The sequence below is a fragment of the Ptychodera flava genome, chromosome 9 (assembly GCF_041260155.1).
Source record: "Ptychodera flava strain L36383 chromosome 9, AS_Pfla_20210202, whole genome shotgun sequence".
Taxonomy (NCBI): domain Eukaryota; kingdom Metazoa; phylum Hemichordata; class Enteropneusta; family Ptychoderidae; genus Ptychodera; species Ptychodera flava.
Window position 1 is genome coordinate 26,716,221 of NC_091936.1, and position 15,358 is coordinate 26,731,578.

The following is a 15,358-nucleotide window of genomic DNA, read 5'->3' on the forward strand; positions in this document are numbered from 1 at the left end:
TAGCAGATCCCCAGGGGTGCTACTCTTTATTCCCAGGGGGTGCTACCCTTTGCATTCATTTAAATTATGGTGAATTTTCCAACATTTCTTTGTTGTAAGATATTTTTATCATTCTTTATGACAGAAAGGTTTTCAGAAACAATTCATCAGATTGCTTTGACATTTGATGTGCAGGTTCTTTCTCATTCAGATGTCTTCAAATTATGACAGAAGTAGCAATATAATATTTTCGAAGATATTCTCCTCCTTTGGATGACAAAATCGTTTCAGAAATCACTCACACCACTTCAATGAATATGTTTGCAGTTTATCTGGGATGTTTTTGTCTAGCTTTGCTCAAATTATGAGAAAATACAATTGGTGAAATTATTCTATCCTTAGAGCTCCAATGGCTGTGATATATTCAATTATTTTTAAACTCTGTCTTTCAAATACAATTTCTCATTCTACTCCCAAAATCGTGTTGGGAGTGCCTTGTGTCTTCAACTTGTCAACACGTCCACTGTGCACAAATAATGTCCAATGTTGTTGTTGCTCACTGAATTTCTGTCAGAACAAGAAATCATTGGTCAACGATAACATTGCATATTGAACACAATGTTGTGTATTTGCAAGGCTGGTGTTTTGTATTTCAGCAAACTTTATGTACAAAAAGTTAGAAAATGTACTTGTTTTCTGGAACAAAAATACTGAAAATATTGTCAAAAGTGCAAGCTACTGTCTCTCTAACTAACTGTATATTTGATGTGACTTATTTCGCTCTGAAAGTTATAGGTTCTGTTGAAATTGAACCATGTTTTAAAACAAAATAATTGATATGCTAGTACGAGGGATGTGTGTGCAAGAATGCTGGTTAAATTGTAGCTCAGTCTCACTGACACTCCATTCAGTGGTAAAAGCATGGTCATATTTCATTGGAACAAATGACATGCATCCAGGCAGTTACACAGGACAATTATTACTTGATGTATATGAGTCTGCAATTACCACCTCTTGGGGGCAGTCTAACTGTAAATTATGCCATATATCATGTTATTGTATTATACTAGTACATTATGTGCTGAGCAGTGAGTGTTGAAGCTGTATGTCAGCAAATTGTTGGAATGTGTTGAAATTTACCAAATAATTTCTGTTGTACGCACCATTCACCATTTTGAACTGATAAAAAATCAAAATGCAGTGGCTAAAATTTACTGAATATTTGTAGTAATGTGCATTTCCAGATATTGTGAAATATTAATGCTCTCATTTGAATATTGTAATATTTGTAAATTTTTGTACCATAAAAGAAATGAAGGTCATCCTTATACAGTGTGTAGGAAAATAGGTTGAAAAATTGAGAGTCCTGTGTATCCAGTAACAAGATTCAAAATCCATTGTCAAATCATACCATGCATTTGAAGTTTTCATATGAATATCTGTCATTTAGGTGACAACAATAATTTTCTGTCAGGATGTGCCGATACAGTTCCACTGACAACATCCTTTCTTACAACATCAAAGTCATTAATATCGCAGTACCTGTGCACCACTTGAGATTGACCAGGGCTATCACTGCTTGGCAGTGGTTGGGCCTTTTACATCAGACAAATGGAATGGTGTGCATTAAGAACGCTTGTCCCAGTAGGGAAGTAACCATCAGTGTCATTACCGTCAGACTCCCATGGTAGGATATCAACTGGTAACCGTAATCCAAGCAGTATCCCTATCCCAACGCTGAAGACGACCCCCCTCAGTGTAATGACATTTAACCATTACTCCCCTTCTCCATCAAATACTCTTAATACCTGATAATCGAAATGAGAGGGTTTTTCATTGCCGATTAGCCTGCAGTGATGTCAACATTACAGGTTGAATTATACTCGATCAGGATTTATGGTGAGACACATCCAAGGGCAGTGACAGATGTTGAACTTTTGCATCTGTCAGTTGCCATCACATCAAAATGCAGTGCTAAATCCTTAAGCAAGGAGATTTCCATATTCTAAGTGCACCGCCTAAGCAGATCCTATCCATTTCCCAACCAGCTGACAAGCTGTTTGATATTCAGCGCATACACTCGCATTGACAGTACCTGTGGCTGAAGCATGTATCATATTCCCAGCCAGTGTCTTGAACACCTGGGGGCGTATACAGCTTGCTGGGCCCGGCATAAGGCTATAATCACCATAAAACACTCCGACTATCCAGGCCTGCCTTCCCGATAATCCAACATGGTTCCACTGTCTATCCTGTACTTCCTGCTCATCCCGGATCTCTTCTGTGGTTACTGTCCTCTCAGGAATTCCAGTTCCAGGCCCTGCCGACGGACGTTCTGGAGATGGAGGTCAAGGACAAGTTTGTGAAGAGCAGACCCATCATCAGTAGATTTTTAGGCAAGCTAACCATTCCAATCCAGAGACTGCTGGAAAGAGTTCATCTTGGGTGAGTGTTTTGATATCAATCATTTATTACTTTGTAATCCAAACCCGCCTTTCTAGATGCATTTCTTTGCTTTCGGGGAATCCATGCAACAAAATATGCACTCACCTCCAATTAATCTATTAAGGCCAAGTTTCTGGTCCCTTTTAGCTTTCATCAGCTCTCTTTGAATTCTTCATACCATCACAGTGTATTCTTGTCAAAGAGTGTTCACTGATGAAAGACAATTTTGTCTCATACTCATAATAAGTCAGATATGAAGCCAGTCAATTTAACCCATTGAGTGCTGTAATTGTCTCCTGCCAAAATTTCAGTGCAAAATTTTACCGATTTTTATGAATTTTTCTGTAATTTTTTGATAATTTTGGACCAAATGGACATCACATTTCAATGGCTACAGTTTTTTCTCAAAATTGGGCAAAAATCTGAGAAAAATTGACAGGGGTTTATTTTATAAAGGGACAAAAATAGACTTTGGTACTGAAAGGGTTCATTTGTATGGACGGGAGAATTTTAATGAAAATTTTAACTAATTGTGGGATTCTCTCATGCATGATTATGCTGATAAAAAATAGCCTTCTGTTGTTCCAAATTTTAATTAAGAATGTATGATTGGGAAAATGGAAATGATTGTCACACTTTTTAATTACTGATTTTTGAATTCCAGTATATTAGAATAATAAAAACTTAAAAGACAAAAGACGGGGTCACTATGCTTGATTTCCTACAAATAGTACTAAACAATGATTAAAGTCAGCGTTGTTCATGAAAATCACTGAAAATCATTTCAAGTTCATTCAGTGAACAAAATGTTCTCATTCTCATCATACAATAATGTAAAATTAAAACCTTGAACAGTAAAGATTGTTAATTTTAAGGAAAAAATGTGTGAATAAAAGGAATAATTTTTTTTAATTTATTTTTTAGCAAATTTGTCATTATTACACCCGCACTGCAAGTGCATTTTTTCAGCACAGAGACTCTCAATTGCAGGTTTCAAGATAAAGAAGAAATGACATTGCTATTTTCAGTTTTGGTACTCAGTGCCATTGAAAATCTATGAGAAAAACCTCATCTTCAATGAATAGACCAAGAAATTTGCTATGATGATTGAAAGTCTGATGTCTTGCAGACGAAATTGCCCTGAGTCTAAAGGTCTATTGCATACCCCAGCCCCAGCTATTTACTCTGATACAGGATTCATCATCAATTTGCATAACCTTTGACCTGTTAGTTATAATAGAGCTGGAGGCAAGTCTCATCAATTTGAATGTAAATGTGAGGTATAGCCTTCAGTGTGTAACATGCGTCCTGCGTTGCAAAGCAGTTATTTCAGGTGACCTTCATTTGACATACAGTCCTTCATTTTGATTCTGCTCTGTTGTTTGCCAGGCAGGTAAGGAGAGAAAGCTTAAAAGAAACATTACAGTGAATGCTACAACTTTGCCAGCACGAACATTTCTTTGCTGCTACTACCGGCAATTCGCTTTCAGTTTTGTTCAGACGCATAAATTCAAAGTCTCTCTCAAATTTCTGCCTTCAAAGCCAAAACCTTAAACACCAGTATTTGCTTGATTCTTATTTTCACACATCAAAAACAAATAGAAAACATCGCCAACGTGAATGTTTAGTAGCAGAGAGTGAAATTTTGTTCCCATCTGTTTATGCACTTCTGCTCATTGATGCATTGGGCCGCACTATTATTGACAAGCATATCCACACTTGGGGAAACACTTTAAAACACTGTGAATGCCTAATTCACTCTCAGTAAACTTCCCCAGAGACTCACTCAGATTGATGTATGGCACTTTACCTGTAGCTACTAATTCCCACCTCCACAGAATTCAGGGCAAAGCGTTCCTGTTTTGCTGTACAAATGTACCTGTAAGGGAACAAGTATTTAGCCAATGCAAGTGAAGTAAGTAGGACTGTGTAAGGAATATACAGCCTTGACAAAGTGATGGTATTCTGCATAGCCACCCAGACTACACGCATTCACAATGTCTGTATATTATTCTCTTAGGTCTGTCAGGCGATAATTTGATTTTTTTCTATGACAGGACAAGTAATTTTTGTTTGCTAATGAACTGTGTGTACACACTGTTCATTATAGCTGACACGACCCTGTCACCTTCAAGTGTTCTTTTACAGAACTGAGTCCAAATAACAATTTACAGGTATCCTAAATATGTACAAGTATGCCATATTGTAGTGCAATATTTATTATCATTTTCAATCATTACTGATTGTCGCTGAATTTATGAGGTTTAATTAAAACAGCAATCACACCACGATTGTGGACATTTCAGTCCCCGCAAGACATGAATTTATGTCGTTCGGATGGCCAAGTAATATGCATTATATAATATACCACAATTTGACAGCATAGCCTCTTGAGGAGGGTAGAGGGGAAAAACACAGAAATCTAAATAGTATTTTTCAAGTCTTCCATCATGTTCTGTGTATTGTTCAACTTTGTCCAGCAGACTGTTTATGACAGGAGTTGCACTTTGTTACCTTGGAAACCAACCATTGCCTGTACTGAACTGCTGTGGCAGTAGAGCTAGGTGAATCTCGATGTTGTCACACATCTTGAAAAAAATTCTCTGCGTACTTGTATTCCTTTCGATCTCCAGCACTATTGTAGTTGCTTTGACTAGCAATTTAGCCTGAGAGAAACATACTCAACATCAGTACTTTTGATGCTTTGATAAATTCACCTGAATCATGTGATTAACGACCTGATTTGGGTAGCCAGTGATTTCACATTTGTTTCTCCAAGCAAGTAAAGAATCCAACCGTTAGTTTATTACAATCGTTTAAAAAAATATCAACAATTAAAAATCATTTAATTATGCACTGGGATTTAATTTCGCTAGTTTCCCTAATTATCCGCTCATCTGCATCGTTGTAAAAATGTTAAAGATCAATAGATTCTTTGTATTACAAGTAAATTTATAGTGAATTTAAACCCCAGTGAAATGATCTCAAACATCAAAATAGTGAAGTTAAATTCCTGTGAAATATGATAATTGTACAGTAAGTCACATTTGGCAGTTAGATTGGTATACATTTTGACATTCTATTGGAAAGTGTCTCAGAGACGTGACAACAAAGTTTCATCACAAGGTGCGGCTTCCTGTAATCTTTCCACCAAACTTCTGATCACCGCACTGTGAAGTTTGTTTGAAAGGGATTTCTGTTTTCACCATGAGGTAGTCAGAGATATATGTTTGTAATGTATCATCACGGCACAGCATTGTTATATATCTGATTGCCTTGGTGATACAGTTTTATATCAGTAATCTGACAGAACAAAACGAGACGGTGAATAAATGTATGATGTATGTTGGATTTCACGATTGTTAGTGCAATGAGCATCAGCAAAGGAATTTCAGTGTTTGGATTGTGTAATTGATGATGGTATTGAATGACATGCCTTGAAATGTTCCCCTTTCTGACAGAATAAAGTTAATTTATGATAGTTTGTAAGGGAATAGGTTTTGTAACTATTTATTGGCAGTAATATGTAACCCAGTCTAATGTGGTCAACATCTTCCAGCACTCTCCCTAGAATACCTATTTGAAAATCTTGATAACTTTGACTGTCCAAAATGGCAACTCTAACCCTCCTCCACACCTTCCTGTACCTCTGTGTCTCTACAACAGTACACTAAGAGTTCAGAACTTGAAACATACCAATATGAAAAAGTCAGTTCCACCAGGGGCATGAGAAGTTTTGCTTCAAGTAGGCAAAGTGCTGGATGAAAACTTTTATAAAGAAATCTATGATTGTTTAACTCACATAAAAGGGATGTGTTTGCAATGGAGACATGGGAATGTGAATAAATATTAAATAATTCAATGGTGAAAGAGGAAAAGACCCTTGGAAAACAGGAAATAATTTCTTTTTATCAGAGTATCATGGAAAAAATGATAAAATGTTTGAGATGTTAGTTGAGACAAGAGATATTGCTCACGGAACAGTACCCATGGCATTGAATAGGTCATGCATTTACTGCAAATGACTATTATCAATCTTCTCACTTCACACTTCCCAGGGACCCAGCATGATATAGCTTTGCTGTGCAAATTTTTAACTTTTCATTCCCGGACTCTGATGCTGATCTGCTTCATGAATATCCAGGGTTCAGATTACTAGATCTCAATTTCCGTGTGATAGATGGGAAAGTTTGTATTCTTTTTCAGCAGTAAATCAGACTTTTTGAGTGAGGATTTGTCTTTTGGGTCTGAAATGGTCTCAGATATTGCATTTTGTAGAGAAGACATGAAAGGAAAACATGACTGGGATTTCAGAAATTTTTTTTATTTCTATTTGCCTTTCAGTGTAATGTGTACACAACCATGTAAAAGGGTCTACTGCTCTGCATCTAAATGACATACCAGTATTATTTATTTGGATTTAATGATGTTATCATCTGCTCTACCTATGCCTGTAATTTTTTATCCATTTATCATGCTTTTCTCATAATGTACATGACATCAAAGCCATAGTTGTATCACAAATAGATGATTTGCCTCATAAACAATAATGATCAGGAAATTTTAAAGGAGTTCATGGATAGAAAGGAATACGGCATTTTACCCAAAACTATGATTTCTACCAGGAAATAATTTGCTCAACATGCAGAGTTTCACAAAAACACGCTGGTGAAACGTCTACCAAAGATAACACTTATTGCTTCATTTGCTCTCTATAATTAACAGTCCAAAATTTCACACCTCAGAAATTTTATGTCTACTCTTATCAATACTTGAAATAGTTATTTGCTGTCAGTCCTTCGAGCAAACTACTAATTATTACCAATTTTGTCATTTAGTTCTCTTTGATGAATATTTTTTTCACAAAATGAACCATGGTATCTCTGCCCACATAATTAATTTTCACTTCACTTTTCTGGCTATCTACAGGTATTCGTTTGGTTATGTTCTAAACCACCTTGGATAAGTATGAGTTCCCCATAATAAGTAGGTCAGTTTATAGTGCTAACTGTGCCACTCCACTGTAGATTTCATCGTTGGATTCAATTTTATCCAGTAATAGTCGTAATTTGTAGGATAACATGTCCCCCCAAATTTGCTGTAAATTTCCATTGGTAACAATTGGGTTTTGGGTCAAACCATTGTGGTGAAAGGGTTACTGCTACAATGCTGTTGTTTTTGGTGATGGTGATTTCCATTGATTACGGCAAAATGCTAAATTTTGAGAGCTCTCCAAGGCAGTGATTGCTGCAGTCCATAGCCAACTAATTGTATTTTATTGTCCCCAGTATTGTCCCACAGCTCATCACAACACAACTCTGATGGAGTGGCAGGCTACAGAAAGTTACAAGGCAGTACAAACCATTATAACAAACACTGTATTGATATCTGTGGAAAAAAGAATGATGCAGTCATTCATGGTGTACCTGAACAGACATTCCCAAGTTCCGTACATGAAAAGTAACCATAATCAAGCATCAATTAAAACCAGCAGCCATAGCTGTACATGAAAAGTAACAATAATCAACCATCAATTATAATCAGCAGCCATATATGTATATTCAAACAATAGTGGCCATACAGACATTAGTACATGTATCTACCAGGTTGAATAACACTTTGTAGAATGGCATTTCACATCATTCAAAACTCTGCCTTATGGTTTACATTTATTTTCCCTCAGTGAAACAGAAGTTGTGTGGGCAAAGCAGGAGCAAAATGCTGATGGTTTTACTTCATCCTTGTCATTGCTGAGCATTGCTAACACAGTCTGTCATGTATTTGTCCTAGTACATGCTACAAACATGTGAAGGAGGCTGTGAAAGATAAGAAGTTCACACAATACAAGGAAGTGATTTTCAAAATTTATGAAGGCTGGCTGTTAAAATCAATGAGCTGTTAAAAACTTGGATTTAAATGAGGATCGATTATGCTGAGTAGCTTCCCTTTAACTCCACTCCAGATCAACACTGATTGATGGAAAGAGAAATGACCTAGATCAAATGTCATATATCAAGTTCATAGTCATCAACTTCTCCTTCACCAGTTTTTCAGCTTGTCCCTTTCCATTCTGTGAGGATGAGCTTGTCGACTCCCGCGAGCTTAGCTTTAATCAGCGGGGTTTCCAAGGATCTGCAGTGTTTTCATCAGAAGCCGGCAGCCGGCGAAATTGTACGTCTGTGACAGCACTTTCGCCGGCTGTAATTTGGGGGAAAATATTATAAAATGGCACAAACTTTGGTTAATACTTCACAAATTATGACCATCGACTGAGTGACAAAAGTACACGATGTTTGGGCTTGGCGCGACAAACGAGCCAAAAACGGACGAACGTGCACACGTATAGTAGGCCAGGCTCCGTACGCATAGTGTTCAACTTACTTGGGCTATGTATGCATACAACGTCTTTTTATGCGAGGTCAGACTAGGTCAGTGTACTGTTCTAATATCTTATATCATTGGGTGAAAGTACGCCTGTCCTCTGTAAGCGGCAATATCATTGGGTATATTTCCCTGACCTCATTAATATTCTGCTACGAGTCAAAACAATAGCGACCGGCCATAGGAAAGCGTGTAGCTGTCAGCGATCACGTTTTGATGTGGTAATGAGCCGAGTGCAGCCGTCCGATGAATGTATCAATATAATTTTTTTAGTATTTTGGTGAGGTGTTCTTCAGAGAGCGAAATCAAAGTCATGCATCGCCAACATGTTGTATTACGTGCGCTAAGTACGCGTACGCGACTATGACGCCAGAGCAAGGGATTTGTTTATAGCACTGTTCTAGAAAGTAGAATTACGACTTTACGTGATCAACCATCTACGTTAAAATGCTAAAATCCTGAGAGTGGTCAGTTATGAACTCGCGGTTGTGGTTGCAATTCGATATTTTACCCCCGAAAACGGTAATTTGGCGGTGTACAAAATTTTGAGAAATATTGTACGTCTCAGGGATGGCTTTTCACGTATATTTCTTGTGATTTCAACTCAAAGGAAAGTGGAATGGGCACGCTCTACCGTATCTCCCGCCTGCTCTAAATTTAGCACGCGATCCATGCTTTCATGTACATTTGTAGGTAAATGGCCCGATCATGAAACCTTTCAATGCTGGAAAAAGTGTCTCAATTTTATCGACTAAGTTTTGAATCTAGTAATAAATAACGTGTTTTGCCCCGCGTGAACTCTGTTAATTTTCTCGGTAAAAAATATCCAATTTTGTAGCATTTGCAGACGGTAGGCAAATTTATAATTTATGTAAATATTATTCACGTAGTTCATTAGATACATCACAGCCAGCTGGAGACTTCCCCTCATTTGTTTTGGTGGCGATGCAATGTTTTTCTTTTTTGCTATTGATACATGTACTAGTGTCTGACTGCTGGGGGAAAAGAAAGCAACACAATATTTCAGGACTACTTGTGTATTTTCTTTGACACAGCATATGCTTATGGAAAAAAGAGACAATATTTTTCTTTCACAAGTTTCAGTGTACTGCACTTAAAAGGTCAGTCATAGAGGTAGGAAGCCCATTATAGTTGTTACTGATACTGCAAACACTTTTCTATTGTCATTTTGTTGCATCTAACTGAAATGTGTATTCACAAACTTTTTAGAGGCCTTTTGTGAACTGCAGGTGAAAAATAAAAAACAAACTCCAATGCCAATCCTGAGGCTGTACGTCAAGTTGTTTTACTGCTAGAGCAGCTAACTTTTTTGTTTCATTGAATTGGTAAATAAAGGGGTTGTATCTCACACTTTTCATCACTTTGAGTTTCTGCATTGACATCATTGTGCATACTGAGTGTAATTATTATGCAAGTATTCCCTGTATTCTTGATATCAAAAAAAGTCAAAACTGACTTTGTCCCTTTAAACTGAAAGAGAAAAGGAACTACTTACCTGGGATTTCCTAATGACTCCTGTATAATTTTAGTGTGACATGTTTTAATATGAACAACATATTCTTTTAATTGAAATGTAAATTCGATACTACATTCAGTTTGGCATTAATCACAAAAAAAGTTTTTCGCCAAATTCATGGAATATCTGCCAGTAGTTGTAGTACTCTTTATTGAATATAACAAAAGTTACTGTTGCTTCCCTGTTGATTCTAGCACACTGTAATATCAACACATAGGATGATAACTTAGGTCACTGACCATCTCTGTAACTGTTTGTGTTCTCATGGAAAATGTCATCAGACAGTGACACAGTGAAGAAAGGACAAACAAACAAATGATATGAGTAAGATGGTACATTTTTCTACTTAACACACAAAACCACAAACAGTTTTTGTTTTTAAAATACAGACTTTTTTACACTGACATTAAACAAAACTGGATGAATTGCTGTTCAAAATACCTTGCCAATGTTATGCTGCCGCCGCCGCGACACGACGTCCCCACCCCAACCTCGGCTTCCTTCTCCACCTATAATTTACATTTCTCCGCCTGGGCAAATTTCTACTGAAAACCCTGATCTGAGAGTAGAAAACAAATCCATCAATAATACAAGGTCAGGCTTTCCTATGGGTTTAAGGTAGTATGCACCTCGACAGTGAAAGACTTAAACTTTTGCTCTAACTTTCCTCAAGGAATCTTTCAATCATTCTCTTTCTAAATCAAGAATAAAAATAAGGGGTCACCGTGCAAATTTTGGTACTAGAGAAACAAATTACCTAAGATTTACCGATATTAGAAATTCAAAATGGCCGCTATCCCTGTGTTAACTATGGAGAAAAATAATAATTTTCGTATTTCGAAAAACTAAGCCAGTGAAAAGTTTTCTTTCACCGAGAGCTTTAAAATGAACCCCCATATGTGGTATATCAGAAGAGAATTGTAAAAGTTTGAGAGTCTGAATGTCTGTCCCCGAGGTGCGTTCTACCTTAAAACCAGGGTCTATACACTCAGAGTTGGCGTAACATTCAAGGATTTTTCACTTTTTAAGCAATTTTCAAGGACTTTTTGAGGTCAAAAACACAATTTTCCTGATATTATTTCTATATATCATTTTATAATTTTTACAATATCATGACTGATGTAAAATCAAGAAAGATGTAATATCTCTTTTTGTATGTCATAAGAATTACAAAAAAATCATACAAAAACAATTCAAACAGATACATTCTCAGTAAACTGAGGCTTTTTAACATGTAATATCTCTTTTTGTATGTTCACGTATTTGAATGCATATCTATGTATATCATGACTGAAGAAACTCTACCATTGTTGACTGTATTTATATTACGTAGACTAATGTTTACTTTACAAATTGAATTATATTTTAAATATGTTTATACATTACCCATTTCCTCAGTCAGATAATACTACATGGTACTTCAAAAACAACTAGAGTATTAACCCTTTGAGCTCCAAAGTCAATGTTTTACCACCTTCATAAAATGTAACCCAGACAATTTTTTTTTTAGAAGTTTTCCAAAATTTTGATCAACAACTGTAGCCAATGAAAAGTAATGTCCATTTGGTCCAAAACTGTCATAAGAATTACAAAAAAATCATACAAAATTGTTAAAATTTTGCACAAAAATTTTGACGGAAAAATTTAGCGCACTCAAAGGGTTAAAAGTAGGTTTCAGAAGTTCTACAAATTGCTATGATGTTTGCTATAGTTAGCTTTACTGATCTACATAAAAATTCATTATCTGTCAATCATTCATGTTTAGTTTTCCCTGCTAGGGTTTCCGGGATACGCTGCTATTATTCAGCGTCCCATGACAGGATTTATGAAGAATAGCTACTGTTGCCCTGGGTGTTCCACAATGGTGAAAAAGAGGGAATAAACATTGCCTGATGGTCGTGAGGGATTAATTTTCCCATAAATGTTTCCGTTTGGTACTTGTATGGTATGGATAATTGTCATGTAGGGTTCATATTGCCATGGAGTTCATATCCCAATGGAAAATGTAGCTACCCTGGATTCTGCCCACAATAGCATTGCTTCTTTGTCATTGCGGAAATGATTTTTGGTGTAAAATACATCTGACATTGAATATCATAATCAGTTCACCATCCCCAGGTACCTAATTTACGTCTTTAAACTTGAAAAATCAGTTCACCATCCCCAGGTACCTAATTTACGTCTTTAAACTTGAAAAATAGTAAATTTATTGTTAATGTTGTCAAACATGAATCTGAGGCGGATAATGAGATACACCAGAGAAGATGTATCGTCCACGAGGTGTGCGAAATATTAGCACTCGCAAGACCAGTTCTCTAAGTTTGGTATTGTATCATGACTCAATATTACCATTCAGGAGAAAAGATGAGGCAGCACTATCAGTATGGAAGTTGAATGGTATAATGTCTTGATGTGAATTAAAAGCTGAATTCTATGGTATGGAGAAATACATTAATAAAATGTAGAGGGGAAGAGGAAGTTCACCAAGGATGATTTTTACATATGTGGTAGCTCTGTGGTCATTTACCCAGGTAGCTCTGTGGTCATTTACCCAGGAAAAACTATTTTCACCATTTATAACTCGCAAGGGTTTTTTACAATAAATGATAAAAATAAGTACAGGAAGTAGCCCATGTAATTTGAATCATGGGAAAAAAGCGCCAAGCTTGGAGCTTGCATAATGTGATATGGAAGGGACCATCTCCGGATGGGTATGGCCCCCACGTTGTCCACTCAAAGTAACACAGTAATACACAGCAACACAAAGTCTAACAGTGGACAGTTTATTATAAGTGAATCATCGTCTATGCAAGGATACTCGGTATATACAAAAGTTATGTAAATACACACAGCCTGGTTTAAGCATGGGTGAGTGGACAATGCCATACCCATGGGAAAATGGTCCCTTCCATATCACATTATGCAAGCTCCAAGCTTGGCGCTTTTTCCCATCATTCAAATTACATGAGTAACTTCCTGTACTATTTCTATCGGTTTTTGTGAAAAATCTTGCAAGTTATAAATGGCAAAAATAGCTTTTCCGGGTAAGTGACCACAAAGCTTGCACATATGTAAAAATCATCCTTGGTGAACTTCCCCTTTAAGGTAGAACGCACCTCAGGGACAGATATTCAGACTCTCAAATTTTTACAATTCTTGTGTGATCTACCACTTATGAGGCTCATTTTAAAGCTCTTGGAATGAGAAAAATTTTTACCATCTTAGTTTTTCGAAAATCGTCAATTTTATTTCTCGCCATAGTGTTAGCACAGGGGTGGTGGCCATTTTGAATTTCGGATATTGGTAAATGTTTCTCCAGTACCAAAATTTGCTCATTGACTCCTGATTTTTATTCTTGATTCAGTCAGAGAATGGTTGAAAGTTTCACTGAGGAAAGTTGGAGCAAAAGTTTAAGTCTTTCATTTTCAAGGCACATACTACCTTAAGCTCCTGGACTAGTAATTTACAAATTGTGTCATGTACAGACTGGAACAGGTCAATTAATTAAGTGTAGACTCTTTAGTCCGCCATTAATCATAAAGGGAATCACTAGCTGCTAAGAACATAATCCACTTTACAGCTACAAATCACAAACTGTCACCAATACAAATGATTCAAAGGGGAAATATTTTTCAGCAAATTTTACAGAAATGAAATGATGTGTGATGTACCACATACCAGTACATGTAAGATGTTGAATGTCAGTTCAAGTTAAGGTAGTATGTGTCTCAATATGCAAGATTTAAACTTCTGCTGAAACTGTCTGTAGGAAATATTAAACCGTTCTGTTTCAGAATAAAGAATAAAAATTAAGGACCACCACACAAAATTTTGGACCAAAGAAACAAATCACCCATTATTTACTGGTGCATCCCAGTTCTAACTCCATAGGAAAAATATAAATATTTCGATTTTCACAAAAGTAAGGAAGTAACAACAGTACATTCTCTATGAGCTTCAAATGAACCCCAACAAGTGGTAGTGGTGTAATAAATGGTGTATTTCTGTACATTTCTTCATGTACACATCAAGTAATATAATAGGAAGTTGTCTGAGCCCTCAGGGTGTTCATAATTTTCTGCTACATGTATGAATGCATGGATGCCCTGGGGACACAAGGAACACCGAAGTGCTTCTACTTTAATAGGAAAGGACACACAGACTTCCATAAACTCAGTACACCCAAGAAGTACATGATGGCGGTACAAACAAACCCATGTGTACAAACATGTATGGAAAATTTCAAATAGACCTATTGCTATGTGCATTTGTGCACCTGCAAATTTTTATACCGTGGTCTATTTGAATTCCAGGTCTAACCTGTTACTCCATTGGTGAACCATTACAATGTGATAGGTGTTTACAAATGGTATTGTAAAAACCGCATCGCATTTAAGTTGGTGTTTTTGTATATATTCGTGTGTGATTGGTTCATATTCAACATGAACAGAGAGCAACGGGAAATATTACATTGGGACAGTCTTTACTGTACTTCCCTGTACACATGTTGATGTACATGTACTACTCTGGACATACCATATTCCCAGTTGGTCCTTTATATAAGTTGAATTCATGTAATACCATGGTAACATAGATAGTACCCTATTACAAAGGAAACGTCTGCATAATACTTTCTGCATCGAAAAATAATGGATTGAATGTATTTGAAAAAAATTTAACTGGAGATTTCTGATTTTCTTTTCAGAGATCATGTGTTGACATACACCCTGATGAGGAGAAGCCCAGTAGACAACGTTAGTGGTCAGTTGATTTTCCGAGTGGAAGCAGAGAGGCACCGGGATAATGAAAGTAAGTAGAATAAAATACCGATAATAATAATGATGATTATATTTATTTCTTAAAACACACTACACTACATCTCAATGCTCTTTACATAATAATGAAAAATTACCGATAAAATTAGATAAGTACCATAATGCTGCCAAAAGATGGGTTTTAAGATGACATTTAAAGGACTCAAAAGACCAACCCAAGACAATGGAGCAGCAACTGAAA

At 36.5% G+C, this 15,358-nt stretch overlaps 1 protein-coding gene across 2 annotated transcripts in view; it reads left to right on the forward strand.

Moving 5' to 3' along the window:
• LOC139140505 (E3 ubiquitin-protein ligase HECW2-like) overlaps positions 1–15,358 on the forward strand; it is a 110,775-nt gene that overhangs the window by 60,867 nt on the left and 34,550 nt on the right. For both annotated transcript variants that reach the window (XM_070709809.1, XM_070709810.1), the window contains 2 exons: positions 2,282–2,424; positions 15,048–15,151. In XM_070709809.1, coding sequence (XP_070565910.1) covers positions 2,282–2,424; positions 15,048–15,151 — 247 coding nt within the window. The remainder of the gene's footprint in view (positions 1–2,281; positions 2,425–15,047; positions 15,152–15,358) is intronic.